This window comes from Coregonus lavaretus (assembly GCF_964263955.1).
Source record: "Coregonus lavaretus genome assembly, chromosome: 22".
Taxonomy (NCBI): Eukaryota; Metazoa; Chordata; class Actinopteri; order Salmoniformes; family Salmonidae; genus Coregonus; species Coregonus lavaretus.
Window position 1 is genome coordinate 14,589,625 of NC_140009.1, and position 20,455 is coordinate 14,610,079.

General features: G+C 45.3%; 1 protein-coding gene across 1 annotated transcript; it reads right to left on the minus strand.

The window, feature by feature from the left end:
• Window positions 1-607: 607 nt before the first annotated feature.
• Window positions 608-13,569, minus strand: LOC311149751 (peregrin-like). The gene is made up of 16 exons (XM_084186966.1): window positions 13,355-13,569; window positions 11,238-12,016; window positions 10,231-10,420; window positions 9,642-9,929; window positions 8,878-9,395; window positions 8,462-8,696; window positions 8,013-8,144; window positions 7,738-7,866; window positions 7,234-7,633; window positions 6,767-7,075; window positions 6,328-6,597; window positions 6,001-6,148; window positions 5,666-5,799; window positions 3,839-3,951; window positions 3,515-3,669; window positions 608-1,707 (listed from the first exon to the last, which is right to left on the minus strand). Exons 2-16 carry the CDS (start codon window positions 11,969-11,971, stop codon window positions 1,524-1,526), a joined length of 3,939 nt encoding a protein of 1,312 aa, XP_084043092.1. The 5' UTR covers window positions 11,972-12,016; window positions 13,355-13,569; the 3' UTR covers window positions 608-1,523.
• Between the last annotated feature and the right edge of the window lie 6,886 nt (window positions 13,570-20,455).

Sequence of the window (20,455 nt, forward strand, 5' to 3'; positions counted from 1 at the left end):
AAAGGGTGGCTACTTTGAAGAATCTCAAATATAAAATATATTTTGATTTGTTTAACACTTTTTTGGTAACTACATGATTCCATATGTTATTTCATAGTTTTGAGGTCTTCACTATTATTCTACAATATAGAAAATAGTAAAAATAAAGAAAAACCATGGAATGAGTAGGTGTGTCCAAACTTTTGACTGGTAGTGTAGGTAAAGTTATACTGATATTGAGCCGTTTCTCCCAGTTATGGCGGTAACTAAATACACTCACTCATGATTCATCCTGGTTGAAAGGCAGAACAGGGCTTCCTTAGAACACACAGGGGTATTCCACATAACTTCCTGCTCACAACTGGGAAATGAAGGTTGAGCAACAAGTCCAGGCACTGAGCTATGTACTCATGTAATTCATTGTGATTAGATATCATCTCTGCAAAAATATTTTGACTGAGAGAACCTTTGAACTTAACAGGGAAAGGCAGCAATGTTGTACACACACACACACTGACAAACACAGATGCACAAACACAGGCAAAAGAGAGTTGACCAGGACCATGGTGTACAAAACTCAATTATTTTATTAAATTTCTATTTCATGTAATCTGTATATATAAAAATTCTAAAGCCATTGGCCCGAGACTAGAACAGACAGTGAGGCTGGCGTGTGTTTCTCATCACATTTACATTAGTCTTCATTATTCACCAGCGGCCAGAATAGTACAAACAGACCAAATAAACACATACAGAAGAGTAGAGGAAACGACTGCAAAATGCAATGTTGTGGAGACGGTCCATCAGACTAGATAGAAGAAGACTGGAGGTCCTTGGGAGACGGAATAAATAACAGAGGAAGCTGCTTTGCTCACAGTCGATTGCCCAATACCGTCCGACCCCGTGCTCCACTAAGCCGTGATTGGACACGGGGATCCGAGGGGGCTGCAGGGGGAGTTGCGTAGAGGGGGTGTTGGACCAGTGATACTGTGGAAACATAAGTGCACACCATGTGGTGTGTGGATGTGTGTGTGTGCATATTTTCCTGTGAGAAGAGCTTTGTGTGTGTATATGCATTTCCCTGTTTGAATGTATATGTGTGTGTATGTGCATATTTGTGTTATACGACCTTCTGCAGACCATGTTCTTCAGTCGCTGGTAAACACTCATATCAACCATATGCAAGGACAATTCTCAATCATGATGCCGGGAATATAATTTTTTCTTAATACCCTTTTTGTTTCAATTCTCTTAAATACATATTTTACATCTCAGATTAAATACCACTGTGTGTGCCAACAATGTGTGTGTGTGTTGGAGAGAGGGTGTTGCATGTGCTTTCCAATAGGTACTACTGGCATATTCTCCTACGTGCTGGGTGCTAGGCTCTCCAAGGCCACAGATCTGAAACCAATACCCTATCAATACGAGGGGTTGGCCAGCAAAGACGTGTTGGTTTGTGTGTCTGTCTATGTGTGTGTGTTCGGCATATCTGCGGGAGTGTGCAGCCTGTGTGTGCATCCTGTGCATGTGGGTGCGTGTGCTCAGTCGCTGTCGCTGGTGTCGCTACTGGGGTCTCCCTGGACCTTGTTGCGGTGCTGCATGGCACGGTGGTAGGCCACCTGCACTGACTTGCGGATGTTGGACTTCCTTCCCTCCAGCATTTTCTCCTTGTCCAGCTCCCGGTCCACCCCCAGAGGAACCAGCTTAGAACGCGGCAGCCACTGCCTACAGACAGACAGACATACAGACAGAGACACAGGGTTAGAAACAAACACAGAGACACAGGGTTAGAAACACACACAGAGACACAGGGTCAGAAACACACACAGAAACACAGGGTCAGAAACACACACAGAGACACAGGGTCAGAAACACACACAGAGACACAGGGTCAGAAACACACACAGAGACACAGGGTTAGAAACACACACAGAGACACAGGGTTAGAAACACACACAGAGACACAGGGTCAGAAACACACACAGAGACACAGGGTCAGAAACACACACAGAGACACAGGGTCAGAAACACACACAGAGACACAGGGTCAGAAACACACACAGAGACACAGGGTCAGAAACACAGGGTTAGAAACACACACAGAGACACAGGGTTAGAAACACACACAGAGACACAGGGTCAGAAACACACACAGAGACACAGGGTCAGAAACACACACAGAGACACAGGGTCAGAAACACAGGGTTAGAAACACACACAGAGACACAGGGTTAGAAACACAGGGTCAGAAACACACACAGAGACACAGGGTCAGAAACACACACAGAGACACAGGGTCAGAAACACAGGGTCAGAAACACACACAGAGACACAAGGTCAGAAATACACACAGAGACACAGGGTCAGAAACACAAACAGAGACACAGGGTCAGAAACACACACAGAGACACAGGGTCAGAAACACAGGGTCAGAAACACAGGGTCAGAAACACAGGGTCAGAAACACACACAGAGACACAGGGTCAGAAATACACACAGAGACACAGGGTCAGAAATACACACAGAGACACAGGGTCAGAAACACACACAGAGACACAGGGTCAGAAACACACACAGAGACACAGGGTCAGAAACACACACAGAGACACAGGGTCAGAAATACACACAGAGACACAGGGTCAGAAACACACACAGAGACACAGGGTCAGAAACACACACAGAGACACAGGGTCAGAAACACACACAGAGACACAGGGTCGGAAACACACACAGAGACACAGGGTCGGAAACACACACAGAGACACAGGGTCAGAAACACACACAGAGACACAGGGTCAGAAACACACACAGAGACACAGGGTCAGAAACACACACAGAGACACGGTTTTAAAAAACACAGGGACATACAGGGTTAGATCCACTTTCTCACACAGGTCATTATTATCCACCCACATCCACAGTGCAGCAGCAACTGTTGTGAGTTGTATCGTGTGTTGTGACCTAAAACAAAGTGTATTTTCTCTCTCTTTGTTCTCTTTCAGAGCGTCCTCTTCAATCACTCCTGACCCACTTCTGCTAGCGAGCGATGGCTTTTCTTTTCTTTCTTGCATTTCTATGTAAATAACAGTTTCCTTTGCTATTGTACTACGTGCAGACAGCCTTCTGAACTGATGTAATGCTGCTGAGCTGCACGTTGTTGACTACAGACGGAGGTTTGCTGCTACACTCTGATTCTGGGTTCTCCGCTGCCTCCACTGGGGAGGCCTTCAAATCAACACTTCTCTACCAGAGTGTGAGAGGGATAGAGGTTCACATGGGAGAGAGAAGGGGGGAAATATGAAAATGAGTGGGAACAAAGAGAGAGAGAGAGAGAGAGAGAGAGAGAGAGAGAGAGAGAGGAAAGGAGAGAGAGAGGAAAGGAGAGAGAAAGAGAGAGCGAGAGAGAGAGAGAGAGAGAGAGAGAGAGAGAGAGAGAGAGAGAGGGGGAAGAGAGAGCGAGGAGCAGAGAAAGACAAACACAGAGGACAGAGACAGAGACAGACAGACAGAGTGAGACAGACAGTGTACTGACCAGGTTCTCTTGTTGTCGAAAAAGAGTACCAGGAAGAGGTGTTCCCGGGCCTCTTGGGTCATCTGCTCCCCCAACTTCAGGACGTCCAGGGGGGGCACGGGGATAGGAACCCCTCTGTGGAATACCCCCTCCCTGGGCATCTTAGGATCTATGATCTACAGGGGTGAGGGGGAGGGTTAGAGGGAGGGTACAGGACGGGTAAATACAATAGTTTTAACTTTTATGGTATGGGTTGGTATGAGATACTAGCAACTTGTGGCCGAATGGACATTTCAACCATAGTTTATCCTAATGTGTGTGTGTGTCCATCCATGGCTGGATTACCAGAGCAGGATATGAAGGATAGCCTCTACATTTGGCCCACACCAGGTCCAGAGCGTCAAGGGAAGAGTAGTCATCTGATGGCGTCCTACAACCTGATCGGCCCCGGCCCCACCCTACTGAGAGAAACACACAATACATCAGAATCACACACATACAATGCCTTCAGAAAGTATTGAGACCCCTTGACTTTTTCCACATTTTGTTACGTTACAGCCTTATTCTAAAATGGACTAAAACAATTATAATCCTCAGAAATATACACACAATACCCCATTATGACAAAGTGAAAACAGGTTTTTAGACATTTTTGCTAATTTACAAAATAATAATAACTGAAATACCTTATTTACATAAGTATTCAGACCCTTTGCTATGAGACTCAAAATTTAGCTCAGGTGCATCCTGTTTCCATTGATCAATCTTGAGATGTTTCTACAACTTGATTGGAGTCCACCTGTGGTAAATTCAATTGATTTGACATGATTTGGAAAGGCACACACCTGTCTATATAAGGTCCCACAGTTGACAGTGCATGTCAGAGCAAAAACCAAGCCATGAGGTCGAAGGAATTGTCCGTAGAGTTCTGAGACAGATTTGGGGAAGGTTACCATAAATATTCTGCAGCACTGAAGGTCTCCAAGAACACAGTGGCCTCCATCATTCTTAAATGGAAGACATTTGGAACCACCAAGATTCTTCCTAGAGCTGGCCGCCCGGCCAAACTGAGCAATCGGGGGAGAAGGGCCTTGTTCAGGGAGGTGATCAAGAACCCAATGGTCACTCTGACAGAGCTCTAGAGTTCCTCTGTGGAGATGGGAGAACCTTTCAGGCCTTTATGATAGAGTGGCCAGACAGAAAAAGGCACATGACAGCCCGCTTGGAGTTTGCCAAAAGGCACCTAAAGACTCTCAGACCATGAGAAACAAGATTCTCTGGTCTGCTGAAACCAAGATTGAACTATTTGACCTGAATGCCAAGTGTCACTTCTGGAGGAAACCTGGCACCATCCCTATGGTGAAGCATGGTGGTGGCAGCATCATGCTGTGGGGGTGTTCTTCAGCGGCAGGGACTGGGAGACTAGTCAGGATTGAAGAAAAGATGAACGGAGCAAAGTACAGAGAGATCCTCGATGAAAACCTGCTCCAGAGCGCTCAGGACCTCAGACTGGGGCGAAGGTTCACCTTCCAACAGGACAACGACCCTAAGCACACAGCCAAGACAACGCAGGAGTGGCTTCAGGACAAGTCTCTGAATGTCCTTGAGTGGCCCAGCCAGAGCCAGACTTGAACCCGATCAAAAATCTCTGGAGAGACCTGAAATTAGTTGCGCAGCAACGTTCCCCATCCAAGCTGACAGAGCTTGAGAGGATCTGCAGAGCAGAATGGGAGAAACTTCCCAAATACAGGTGTGCCAAGCTTGTAGCGTCATACCCAAGAAGACTCGAGGCTATAATTGCTGCCAAAGGTGCTTCAATAAAGTAAGAGTAAAGGGTCTGAATACTTATGTAAATGTTATATTTACGTTTTTGTTATTTATAATCAATTAGCAAACATTTCTACAAATCTGTTTTTGCTTTGACATTATGGGGTATTGTGTGTAGATTGATGAGGGAAAAAAACAATGTAATACATTTTAGAATACGGCTGTAACCTAACAAAATGTGGAAAAAGTCAAGGGGTCTGAATACTTTCAGAAGGCACTGTATATACCTCCTAAACACACACCCTTTGGGAAAAGGAGAGGTAGAGGTGGCGCGATAGATGAGATCGACAATGACGGAGAAGTGCATGCATGCCTATATGTGTGTGTCGTATGTGTGTCACTCACAGTGTGAGACGCTGCGTGACCCTCCCACAGAGTAGGAGTCGTTCTCTGTCCCTGATGTCTCCTCACTGCTGTCCTCCTGGAAGGCCGAACGAGAGAACGACTGCTTCCCCCGGCCCTGCTTAGACGGAGTGGTACTGAGAGAGAGAGAGACAGAGACACAGAGACAGACACAGAGAGAGACAGAGAGAGAGAGAGAGAGAGAGAGAGACAAAAAGAGAGTCCTTCATTCATCCTAAACCCAATGTGTGCACATAGACAGTGTAGTTGTGTTTGACTATGTGGCTGTGTATAAATACCATTGTGTGTGTCTGTCTGTGTGTGGTTATTATAATGACCTGGTTCTGTCAGAGGCAGCACTACTGCTGCTGCTAGTGGTGGATTCAGAGTCAGAGCTGGATCGAGGGAGGCTCCTCTCGTTTCTGTACACCCGAAAACTCTCCGTCACCGGCTGGTTGGCCCCGCCAAAACCGTTAGTGGGCAGGCCTAGGAGACAGCGTCATAACCGTTAGTTACTAGACTGACCTTAGAGAGTTGTAACCGTTACAGTTACTAGACTGACCTTAGAGAGTCGTAACCATTAAAAGACAATGTTGTTACAGGCCTAGTGTGATTGTGTATGTGATTGGTTTGATTGTGTGTGTGTGTGTGTGTGTGTCTCTTACTCGGGAGGAGGTCGTCGATGTCACTGTCGCTCTCGGAGCTGGAGCTGCTGTGGGGTCTCTTCCTCTGCCGAGGGGGAGACAAGAGGGCCAGCTGAGGGGGACCTATTGGACTGGGGCTCACCCCTGCCCCTCTGTGTCCCGTGTCTCTGTTCTTAGGGGGACGGCCCGGCCTCTTGGGGGGTCCGGCCATTTTGGGGTTCTTCTTGGAGAAAAGGACAGAGGTACGACGTCCCACCTCTGGAGCTAGAGCTGAGGATGATGCACTTAGATCTAAGGAGAGAGAGGAGGGAGAAGCAGGGAGACTGAAAATGGTATATCATATATCTAACATAATGAGAGTTGGACATGAACAGTATGGGTAGGCCTATGTGAGATCTATTTGTAAATGAATACTGGAGCATGTACACTGAGTTTAGTTTAGATATCCCCTCAGTCTCACCCTTGCCACTGATCTCCTGACTGCTGCTCTCTTCCCCCTCGTCGTGGCGTCCTGTGGAGGAGGGGTGATGGGGGAGGGATGGTCCCCTGTCCCCCCCGCCCCCTGAGTCCCTGCCCCCCATGCCCGAGCCACCCTCTCTCTGGTGGGCAAGTTTCCTCTTGATGACAGTCATCTCCTTCCTCAGGGCTTTGGCACGCCGCGACTGACCAATGCTGTGCTTCCCCGAGTTGACCTCATCAAAGCGCGCCTGCAGGAAACACAGCTGCTCCTCCAATGGCAGCCGCCGCCGGTTCTCTGGTAAGAGCAGGTCTAAGAAACAGAGAGAAATGTAACACAACTACAGAATCCCACACGGCTATACAGCAACATAATAACTTAAGTGGAAGAGTACAAATGTAGGAAAGGGAGAAAGGGGGAGAGGCGGGAGTAGAACATCTGGTGATAAAACAGGACTCCAAGCCACTCACCCTCCTCATTGGAAGACAGCGGCCTGTCTCCGTCTCGGTCCCTCTCTCGTTCTCGTTCTCGGTCCCTGTCCCTCTCTCTCTCCCTCTCTCGGTCTCTCTCTCTGTCACGCTGGCTGTCCGGGCTGGGCTCTCGAGGGAGGTGCATACCTGTGTCATAGTCCAAGCCGATTCGCTCGGCCTGTCTGCGAGCGGTCCTGATCACGGCCCCACCCATCTCCCGGAGGCGCAGAGCAGCGCGGTAGAACACTGTGTCCTTGGCGTTGTATTTGAGGCAATTGTTGACGATGAGGCCGAAGTCTGCCTCAAAGGATTCGAAGCTGAGGTAGCAGTGAGCCTCTAGTAGGTTCCACATGGTCTGGAAGTCCATTGGCCTCTCGATGTGGTCCAGGTAGTCTGGCACCTGAGGAGAGAGAGAGGTTAGGGGTTAAACCCCACCAGCCACAGTGTGTGTGAGATAACACAAAGGGGTGTCAGAGTTTTCCCCCAAAAAAGTGTGTGTGTTACCTCAGCCAGGGGGACAGGCTCAGTGAAGAAGTTGCTGGTGTCTCTGTCCTGGAGCTGTTCCAGTGTGTTCCTCAGCAGGACCAAGAAGGGAGTCAGCTGCATCTCTAGCGCCATCTGCTGCACCTTGATCTGAACACACACACAGATCAACATCAGAACAGACTCTAAGCACACCTGCTCACTGTGCAAACTGCAAGATGTCAAGTGTGTGTTTGTGTGTCAATATTCAAAGATATGCTTGAAGTATGGATGTGAGTAGTGTGTGTGTGTCTCACCGTCTCCCTTTTGAGCTTCTCTCTCTTGCGGATGAGCTCCACCAGTAGTCTGGCTCTCTCCAGGTCATGTCTCAGTCTCTGCCATGCCTTCAGCTGCTCCTTCAGAGCCAAGTTATTCTCCTCACTGTCCTTCTGGGGCCCCAACACACACACATGTTAGATTGGCAATGTAACACACACAAATACACACACACACACAAAATAAATGCACACAAAGACACAAACTGGTTAGTTTGGTAGTGTTACACACCAGTAAGCCTACACAGTTCATCAGGATGCAGCACCACACCCACTACATCACAGCAGAATCAAACAAAGCAATCGCCTGAGACAATGCAACCCTATCATTTACATAAACAGAGCACACACTCCCTCTTTCCTTCTCTCTCTGAAAAGCCGGCACACTTCAGTCCAAACACATGCAGAGCTTCCAGTAGTATTCTCCCTACCGCTGTGATAACAACACCAGACAGAGCCTGTGTGGTGGTTACCGTGGGAACCTGTGACTGTGGCGCCTGCGGCTGTAGCTGCTCCGTGTTGCGCTGTGACTGCAGGTGGGTCTGGAGCCGGCGCAGCAGAGGGACGCCATTCCGGCTCTGCCTCTTCAGGGTCCAGTAACTGTGCAGTCGCTGCATAAACTGGCTCTTCCTGGGCACTGTCAGGTTACTGGTGATCTTACTGAGCCTGGGGAGGAACACACAGGGGAGATGGTAGGACTGACGAGACTGGGAGAGTATGTGAAGTCTGAATCTGTATGCCTTTGTGTCTGCAGTGAGTATGAGTATGTGTGTGTGTGTGTGTGTGTGTGTGTGTGTGTGTGTGTGTGTGTGTGTGTGTATGAGAGAGAGAGTGAGTGAGTGTGTACCTGTGTGGGGGTATACAGGGCACAGACACCACGGGCGCGGCGTTCCTCTTCTCAGCCAGTATCTTCCTAGCTCTCTTCATCTTCAGTCTGGACTTGGCCTTGGCCCTCTTGGCCCGCTCTGAGCTCCAGCCCTTGGTGTCGTCATCGTGACCTATACTGGGCTCATCGTCTTCCTCCAGCTCGCCTTCACTGTGGGAGGAGCCCATGCTAGTCCCTCCCACCCCCCCGAGGGGGCGTGCTAAGCCGGGCGGGGTGTGGATGTCGCAGTAGGCGGTCTTGCGGACGCTGAATGAGGTGCCGTTGGCGCCGGTCTCCCTGACGGGCTCCATCTTCATGTAGAGGCCGGCCTGCTGGGCACAGGTGACGTGGAAGGCTGTGTAGCAGTTGGCCTTGTGGCACTGGATGCAGGCCCCTGAGCCGCGCTGCTTGCAGATGTAGCAGGTGAGCTTCCAGCGCGCCGGGGGGATGTGCTCGATGCTGTCGATGGGCTCCAGGAAGACTGTGTTGGCAAAACACACCTGGGGAGAGAGAAGGAGAGGGAGAAAGGGGTGAGGAGATCAGCCACATTCAGTACAACAGGACTGTCAACAGGACAGACTAGATACAGACATGCACAGCATCAAAACTTTGTTGATACATACAAGCACAGCATGCACACACTCTCCTACCCTCACACACACACACACACACACACACACTCCTACCCTCACACACACACACACTCCTACCGTTGCACACACTCCTACCCTCACACACACTCTTACCTCGGGGATCCAGAGTGCACACACCACGTGGGCCCAGCGTGCGTCGTCCGTCTGTTTAAAGGCCCCACCCTTGTTGGGGCATAGGGCACAGTCGACGGCGCGGCTGGGGGACTGGAGGCAGCGGCGACACAGCCACTGGCCCTCAGGGATGTAGGGCACGCCGTAACACTCCTGGTGCACGGCCAGGTTACACATGTCACAGAACAGGATCACGTTGCTGTTCTGACACTCGCCGTCGTTACAGATGCAGCAGACGGCGTCCTCGTCGATCAGGGCGCTGGGGTCCGTCTGGAAGAGGAGGGGAAAGTGGGAGAAGAAAATGGACCAGAGGGTAAGTAAGGGGATAACTATTTAGGGGAACAGACTCACACAGCTAATGCCGTTTTACATCCTACTGCTCACTCAGTACAGTACACTACACACCCAACAGAAGGTGACAGATAAAGCAAGTCAACATCACATGTCTGGAAAGCTGGACTGACACAAAAGCTGTCACAGAGAGAGCGAGACAGAGAGAGAGAGACAGAGAGAGAGAGAGAGAGAGAGAGAGAGAGAGAGAGAGAGAGAGAGAGAGAATCTAGTGTGTCACCTTGTTGTGGCTCTCGAAGTAGGACTCCTTCTCCAGCCGGTCCATGAGGTACTCAAACACTTCCTGGGGGATGGGCGTCACCCCGTCACTACGCCGCTTGTCATTCATGATGTCCAGCCAGATATAGTCCTCCTCATCAATGTCATACTCCACCTCCTCATCCAGCTCCTCCACCGACTTATCTATGTACCTGAGGGAGAGGAAAGTGTGGGGGGAGAGAGAGAGCAGAGAAGAATGGAGTGAGAGAGTATGGAAATTGAGACCTCCAATACCACCAGCTGAGGCAGGGTACTGTGACTGACTATAATATGATAATATATGCCATTTAGCAGATGCTTTTATCCAAAGCGACTTACAGTCATGAGTGCATACATTGTTTAAGTATGGGTGGTCCCGGGAATCGAACCCACTATCCTGGTGTTGCAAGAGCCATGCTCTACCAACTAAGCTACAGAGGACTAACTGACTGACTGACCTGTAGTAGGATGAGTGTTGTGTGGTACTGTGACTGACCTGTGATAGGATGAGTGTCGTGGGGCACTGTGACTGACCTGTAGTAGGATGAGTGTCATGTGGTACTGTGACTGACCTGTAGTAGGATGAGTGTCGTGTGGTACTGTGACTGACCTGTAATAGGATGAGTGCCGTGTGGTACTGTGACTGACCTGTAATAGGATGAGTGTCGTGTGGTACTGTGACTGACCTGTAATAGGATGAGTGTCGTGTGGTACTGTGACTGACCTGTAGTAGGATGTGTGTCGTGTGGTACTGTAACTGACCTGTAATAGGATGAGTGTCGTGTGGTACTGTGACTGACCTGTAATAGGATGAGTGCCGTGTGGTACTGTGACTGACCTGTAATAGGATGAGTGTCGTGTGGTACTGTGACTGACCTGTAATGGGATGAGTGTCGTGTGGTACTGTGACTGACCTGTAATAGGATGAGTGTCATGTGGTACTGTGACTGACCTGTAATAGGATGAGTGTCGTGTGGTACTGTGACTGACCTGTAGTAGGATGTGTGTCGTGTGGGAGCGTCGGGCCTCTCCTGGTCAAGCTCTCTGTACACCACCTCAGGCAGTTTGACCGCCGGGCCAGAGGAAGTGCTGTGGTGGTGCGACGATCCCTCCTTCTTTTTCTCTTTACTCTTGTGCTTCCCAGACTTGGGTGTGGCCTTACCCCCGTTAGCAGCAGGGGTATCTGGCCTGTCCTTGCCGTTGCCCCCCACCTCACTCCCTCCTCCCCCGCTGTCACCCCCATTACACGCCCCTCCCCCACTTCCGCCCGAGGACGGAGGGTCCTCTGCCCCGCTGTCGTCCTCCGACACGACGTCAATGTTCTCAAAGATGCTGATGCGGTGGATGCGTCCATGGATCTCCAGCTCCACCATGCGCTGGGCCTGGGCATATGTCATTGTCTCTCTGCCTGGGGAGTGGGAGTGCTCTGACTGGTTAGGACTCCCAGGGGTGTTCCCTCCCTGCCCTGGCCCACATCCCTTTCCCACCCCTCCCTCCCCGTCCCCGGTCCCCACCAGGGACACCCGAGGGGGGCGCCCCTTCCTCTTCTTCTGGGGCATGCCCTGTGCGGGCATGGGGTTGTCATGGTCGTAGTGGTAGAGGTGGTACTCGATGCCGCTGTAGCTCTTGTAGACCTTGCGACAGGTCTCCACGGGGCACTCGTAAGGGGGCTTGGTGGCTCGGAGGTTGTGGCAGAAAGTCTTCACGTCAAAGTCCAGCCCCATTGTGCCGATGGCCACTGCTGGGACAGGAGCTGTTCAAGCTTACATCTGAGACACAGAGGGGGGGAGGGTGTAAATTTGCACTAAATAAATGTTGGCATCTCTCACTCCAACATTAATTGAAACACAGACATGCCAGTGGGTATTATGTCAATATAGTAGTCAGTCTATGTTGAAAACAACAAAGTTGTGTCCATTGCCTTTAGCCCTTTGGAATCCTAAAAGCTATTCCATGTTGTCTTGCTGATTTCAAGGAAACAAAACCCTGCAAACAGCAGGCACGTGGCTGGATAGCTGTCAACTTTACCATGGCAACGACAGCTGCATCTGACCATTTTTCTTGCTAGCTAAATCAATGCAAATTATATTTTACTTGCAACATTGCTCATCATACTGCTTACTTACCGTTACAAGTAACAATGTTTTCGAATAAAATATTGATTAAAATCTTAAACTGAAGACACAAAAAGCTAGCTAGATAGTTAGTAACCGGATCGATTTGACAGCCGAGATAATTTACACGTTTGGAATGTTGGATTACAGATAACGGATAAATTCAAGGTTGATTCGACCAGATGCGTTATATAAATAAAAAAACAGACTTCTAAACACCTGCCCATAGCCTCCACTCTCACTGGAAAAACATATTTACCAGAAGTACCAGATAAAACTCTGGCAAGCTAATCAACGTATAAGATAATAAATCATATGAATGACTCTTGATCGATCGAATGTTTAGCCCCTGTATTCATTTGGATAGCGTAATATCATGTTGTTCTATTCACGTGCTCAAAGATCCAAGGAAATATGTAGCAACTAGCTTGCAAGTGCAACCAGATAGCCATATCCACTAGATTGCAACCATTGTTGCTAGTTTGCAGCAAAATGATACATGTGTATCTATAGAAGCCTGAGTAACATTGTAACCATTCTTACGGGTGACAACAACCCGAGGTGATACAATGTAACAGCTCAAATGATGTATCAGCTTGATACAATGTTTCCCTCCACATGGTTTAGACCTCACCCTGATCAACCAAGCCACTACAAAATAACACCCTGTGTTACCTGATCGCAACCTATTAATGTAACTAAAGCAAAACCATTTCCTTAGTCAACAATGTCGTTCTAGGGGAATTACATTTACTTACAGGGAAAGATAAATATATCATACTTATGATAATGTAGAACTCAGAATCCTGGGTCTTCTTGTGTCGCTAGCGACATAGGATAAGAAACGATTCGAAAAGCAAATTGTAACATAAATCAAAGCACAAATACATTGCAATTAAAACAATTAATAAAACACCTTACAAATGTTAACCTATTTCTCTCTAGACACCACGAATACATAGCCAATGTAGCTCTGAATTAATAAACACTTACTGCTCAGGGCTCCTCAAGCTTGCGTTCTGCAAAATCTCTCACTACAGCTCAGTAAATGGGACGATTGCAGATCGATTTATTAATTATATAAAACCCTATCTAATCACAAGAAATGTGGGGTCAATGGTTTACACAACAACACAATATCCTAGTAATTTCATTGTGATGGGAATAATTCAGGAACTCCAGCGAACAAAAGGTGCAGCCACTGCTGTACGCCACAGGCGCGTGTGGGCACTTTCGTCAAATAGAGAAGGATTTGTTCTATGGTGTATTTGTCGAAATAAGGCTCTAATTTCGATGTGTACCATTCTTTGGTGTTTGAGGAAGGTGTAATTCTGAAGTCAATGGACGCCTAGTGAAGTGGCGTCACATTTTCACCGTTAAATGTAATTTGGTTCCTTTTGTTGTTATTTGTCTGTGTGGCGAATCTAACTATCAGTTTCACATCTTTTAATATACATCTGGATAAATATGCACTATAAAGAATGTCCAAAGACGAAAAACATACGGATAAAATAGGCTGCATTACATTTTATGAAAACGTCTAAGATCATTATGTTTTTTTATTTTTGTAATTTGCGAATCTGCCAATATGGAAACGTGAATCATGTATGGAGGGTTTGCGCCATAAATTTGAATATGAAAACGTGCCGGGTAGGTTTGAAATTGATTATTTGATCATTATAGCCTGTCAAATGAATAAAAAAAAAATATATATAGTTATACAGTCAAATGTAGATTTTAATTGTTCACTATAGGCTATGTCTGTTTGTTATAGGCCTAATGCCAATAATCTATTGTGATTACGGTAATTTGACATTTATACAGTAGTAATGTAGGCCAAATGTAATTTTATCATGGTGCTAATACAAAAAACATGTCATACAATCAAAAAGTGGAGGTGGACTGAATTTTCATTGGAGGTCAATTTGAACAGACTCATTTACATTTTAGTCATTTAGCAGACGCTCTTATCCAGAGCGACTTACAGTTACTGAGGGCATACATTATATATAATTTTTTTTTCCCTTCATACTGCCCACCCGTGGGAATCGAACCCACAACCCTGGCGTTGTAAACACCATGCTCTACCAACTGAGCTACATCCCTGCCGGCCATTCTCTCCCCTACCTTGCGCCGCCCCATGGGTCTCCCGGTCGCGGCCGGCTACGACAGAGCCTGGATTCGAACCAGGATCTCTAGTGGCACAGCTAGCACTGCGATGCAGTGCCTTTGACCACTGCGCCACTCTTTCTTTTCTAGATGAAAGATAATCAGGCCTAGAAATATACTGATGTATTGTATTTATTTTTGTATTTGATATAGTTTTTTTGTGGTGTGATTTTTACAAGGCTTCCAACCACACCTGCACACCGTTAAATGTAATTACATTTTTTAAAATCTGTATTGTGTCTATCACTTGTTTTCTTTGGTGAAAAAAATAATAATAAAATAAATAAATGTAAAGTGTTGGTCCCATGTTTCATGAGCTGAAATAAAAGATCCCAGAACTTTTCCATATGCAAGCTTATTTCTCTCAAATGTTGTGCACACATTTGTTTACATCCCTGTTAGTGAGCATTTCTCCTTTGCCAAGATAATACATCCACCTGACAGGTATGGCATATCAAGAAGCTTATTAAACAGCATGATCATTACACAGGTGCACCTTGTGCTCGGGACAATAAAAGGCCACTCTAAAATGTGCAGTTTTGTCACACAATACAATACCACAGATGTCTCAAGTTTTGAGGGAGCATGAAATTGGCATGCTGACTGCAGGAATGTCCACCAGAGCTGTTGTCAGAAAATTGAATGTTTATTTCTCTACCATAAGCCGCCTCCAACGTTGTTTTAGAGAATTCCTGGAAGCTAAAAATGTCCTAGTTCTTCCATGGCTGCATACTCACCAGACATGTCACCCAATGAGCACGTTTGGGATGCTCTGGATTGATGTGTACGACAGCATGTTCCAGTTCCCGCCAATATCCAGCAACTTCGCACAGAGGAGTGGGACAACATTCCACAGGCCACAATCAACAGCCTGATCAACTCTATGCGAAGGAGATGTATCGCGCTGCAGGAGGCAAATGGTGGTCACACCAGATACAGACTGGTTTTCTGGTCCACACCCCTACCTTTTATTTTTTTAAGGTATCTGTGACAAACAGATGCATATCTGTATTTCCAGTAATGTGAAATCCTTACATTATTGCCTAATGAATTCATTTCAATTGACTGATTTCCTTATATGTACTGTAACGGAGTAAAATCTTTGAAATTGCTGCATGTTGCATTTATATTTTTGTTCAGTGTAATTAACATCAATGAATTGAAGTCATTGGTCAAGGATTTGAAGTGGAATGGTTTACACAATGCAGACGAAAACGGCTGGTGCGTCAGATGGACAAATCACCACCCAGAACCTGTGAAAATAAGCAATGCGCATAACATAGTGCATTTTCCCCAATAAAGTGTTAATGATGGAGGGTAAGAAGGGAACGCAATAATTGATCACATCTGTACAGTAATATAGGATTAATCTTTACTCAATAAAAACAGCCTGAAAGAGTTAAATTTAATAGATATAGATTCTAGAGGAATAAAGGAGGAGACATCATCAAGCACAAAATAATGTTTATTTCTCTTTAAACAGGTACAGTCTTTGTGATTAGAGTGCGGCTGACTGGGTTGGTAAGGTAATATAGTGGGAAATGCACAGCAGGCAGACGCAATCCCACGCAGAGCTTTATTGCAAGCCTTCAATGGGGGGGGGGGGGGGGGCATATTCAATAGGAGGCAATGTTGCTCAGAACTGATAGAAAGCAATGATCAGAAGAGGCACAGTTCTCTATTCCTCAGATAATCGTATCTGCTCTATACAATCCATTTCTATGGATCTGAATGTTGCCTCCCAGTGAATATTCCAACAGAGGTATTCCCAAATCTGCTCACTAAGCATAACAGACAGGGAGGTGTAGCATTACTGTCAGATACAAGTAACAGAGAACAGAGAACAGAAATCTCTCACTACTAGAAGTATTTCACCAAAGCAGAAGACTCTGCATAATATCCTATAAAAGTCCAATTCAAACCGAATTGATGGAATAACAAACACTGATGTGAAATCCCAAAACAGACAAAGAAAATGTAGAAATACTAATTACAGGAAAACTGTACAATTCACAGCTTGGCAGGACTGGAGTGCTGCAACCTTTAACTGGTGTGATGGTTGTGAGATTTCTAACAGGCAGTATAATAATCTTGCTGAATGGAAAATATTTGAACAGTTGGACTGCTCTTCAGTAGTCAGGAGGATAAGGGGGAGGTTCATCCCATTATGTACAGGTATAGTGGGTTCGATTCCCGGGACCACTCATACATAAAAATGTATGCGCGCATGACTTAGTTGGTTTGGATAAAAGCGTCTGTAAATGGCATATATTATTTTTATTATCATCATATTTTTACAGGTTGGAACCCATTTTATACAGTCTATGGTTAGAACACAGGTCATGCCATGTGCAATTCTCCCCAATCAAGTATCCATCTGCATTTAGCATGTTTCATTCTGAACAGAGGAATCAAACACTCAAAACCATAAACAAAGAAAAGAAAGCCAGGGTATCATCAACAACCACCTGGGAAATGATACATAGTTTATTAATAATTTCAACAAGGCAATATAATAACACTGCTTCACATGAACATCTTATTGAGAAAACTCACCATCTGAAAATTTTATTTATTACTGGAGGGATGCGTATTATCTTGTGTGTCGTGTTATCAAGTACCACGACCAGATAACACACATCCTAACAACTCCTTTCCTACTTAATGGATCCACCACAGACACACTAGCAGCATTGACATCAAGCTCAAGAAACACAAAACAATGACAATACTTTAGACAAGTAAATAATAACTGGCGATTGCACTAAATAAATCACATGATGTGCATAATAATAGGAGAGCCATGTTCTTGGCCCAACAGAAAATATTTTGCAGTTGTAAATGCTGTTAGTGTTTTCTTTGTGATTTGTAACTTACGTTGAACTAAAAAGGCAACAAAAGAAACTAGCTCCCGTTGCAGGTTCCTGGGTAAGGCTTGTGGCAAGGCCACTACGAAAGCTAGGTGGATGGGTGAAATTGCACTTTAAGACTTGCTCGGCAAACCTGCCTCTCTGCTACATTCTGAGCTGGACACTACTGGCTCCCCTCAAAAAACAGACCTACAAATATAGAATGAGAATTCAATTTGTCCATCCATTGGGGAACGTTGACTTGAATAGGAATGTTAATTCTAGGAATTCTAACTATGCCTATGACACTACCCATTGCCCAATGAGTGGGTGTTGACTTTTATTTTATGTTTTACTCTCTTTTATTAACTGTAGCTACATCAACTGCCTGTTCTCACAAGGCAACTGTACATTTCACCTCTATGGCGTTCTAAATTTCACAGGGGTGGAGTAAACAAAGATTAAAAACATGATTTTATTACTCAAATAAAAGCTTATACTGTGTTAATAGTGCAGCGCTATAAGGGCATTCAAATGTAAACCAACAAGAAAATAAAAAGTGTCTGCAATTCAGAAGTGGCACTCGAGCCACCATGAAATAAAATCTATTGTATTTGGACATGCTTCGTTTCACAGAAAAAACAATGTTCAAGGCACTACACTCCTCCAGAGAACTTCACCTTAAATACAGGTATCCTGTCATCTTAAACCCTTGTATTTTGATTTCTAATGTAGTGTATTAAGGTTGACAAATTGTTAGTAAACGATAAAAAGCAATCTGAAAACATGACTGCTTATTGGTTATGACGGATTTGGTGAAAACATCATATTGGTGACTGCTAATATTATTTGTATGGCTGTGAGTTAAGTCAAGACCAAAGCCAAAAGCAGTAGGTACTCCGACACACACACTAAAGGACATTTATACTGTGCGCACGCACGCACAGGAAAACTTCAGGTGCTGTATAAAGTATATCTACCAGCACACTGGAGATTTACAAGCTCACAGGTTATGTACATGCATGTTGCTCTTTGATAAAGCATCAGACCAGATAATCAGAGCAGAGTGCGGCAGGACTATCCTGCATATAGGAACACTGGAGGGGTTGAGTAGTACAGTCAAGTAGGGGCCAGTATTCAGACACACTTATGTGTACTCCAACACATAAGAGTCGTTCTATGTCATTTCAGCAAAGCCATGACACCATTATCTCAGATTGTTCTGAAATCGTTTCTGTAGTTAGAAACAGATAAGATTGGCATTCCTGCAACTTTGTTGAAATTTCTGAGAAATTAAGCTAATTGATTACACCCAAATTGGCCCTTTTAATTTATAGGATTCACATAATATTCAATACATAGTACCCAACATCCGATTTGGGTCAAACGTCTTGAGTAAGACATGAGGAATCCAATAAAATGGTCAAAAGCTACCCACAGACCCCCCACACCAATCCCACCCAGTATACAGCATCAGTTCTCTATGTCTGACAAGTAGTATTGAGCTGCGGCTTGGAGTATTGCTTCTTCATCCTATGTAATGTATTCCCTGTGAATCTGGTGGGTTTTTTTCCCTGCAGAGAAATTAGCCATTGCTTGCATTATTTACCATGGGCCCCGTGTAGCTAAGTTGGTAGAGCATGGCGCTTGCAACGCCAGGGTTGTGGGTTCGATTCCCACAGGGGGCCAGTATGAGAAAAAAAATTTTTTTTTAATGTATGCACTCACTAACTGTAAGTCGCTCTGGATAAGAGCGTCTGCTAAATGACTAAAATGTAAATGTAATAAATTAGTGTGAAAGTACCAGGTTTTGCCCACTAGATGCCACTATTCCTGCTCCTGCCACACCCTTTTATCAATTTTCTGGTGTCTTGTTTTTATAAAATGGATCACAACATTTTCTTTGCAACTTTAGATAGAAAACCAACAGCTTTTGCTCATGATGAAAATAAGTCAAGCCAGTCCTCCATGAAAGCAATTCAGTTTGTCTTTCTCTCAGCAACCTAATGCTTCAACCAAGCTCTCCTTAAATAGTCCAACAAATGTCAGCTCTCAGAGGGCTATCCCTGTGGTGCAATTCTCATATGAAGACTTTTCCTACAAGGCAGAAACTGATGGAGAAATGGTCTAGTGACAAATGTCACAACTCTAATAAAATAATACAATTATAAACCATTGCATGGCAGTCGTATGCTTTTCAATACAATTATTAGAAAACATCTCTATATGTAGTGTGATAAGTGACATTTCCATTAAATGCAACACCATTAACATTGCAAAACACTATACAGTGTGTTTGGCACTTTTACTATTGAAGACCATTAGAGACCATAACATTGAAATCCTTTACAACTGCTGTAGCCTAATGGTTTGCTTGTTCACAAGTAACTAATCCAGACCTTTTTGGAAGGGAATAAACCACACACTGAGGTGCCGTTTCCTGGACACATATTAAGCCGAAAACAAGGACAAACTGAATTGCTTTCATGGAGGACTGGCTTGAATTGTGAGGATGACCACATAATTTATTTTCATCATAAGCAAAAGCTTTTGGTTTTCTACCCAAAGTTGCAAAGAAAATGTTGTGATCCTTTTAATAAACACTAAATACCAGTGAAATTGATAAAAGGGTGTGGCTGTAACAGGAACAGTTGGATCTAGAGAGCAAAACCTGGTACTTTCACACTAATTTATGGTAAATAATGCAGGCAACTTCAAAAGGCACATTTCTCTGCAGGGGAAAAAAACAATAGATTCACAGGGAATAATAAATTACATAGGATGAAGAAGCAATAATCCAAGCCACAGCTCCATACTACTTGTCAGACATAGAGAACTGATAGGGTATACTGGTTGTTGGGGTGGGATGTGGGGGGTCCGTGGGTGGCCTTCGATAATCTTATTGGATTCCTCATGTCTAACTCATTGTTAGGAATAATTATGGTCCAAATCAGATGTTAGCTCCTATATTTATTGAAGATGATATTAATCCTATACATTAAAATGGCCAATTTGTGTGCAATTAATTAGCTTAATTTCTCAGAGATCAAATTATACTTCAACTAAATGTTTCAGG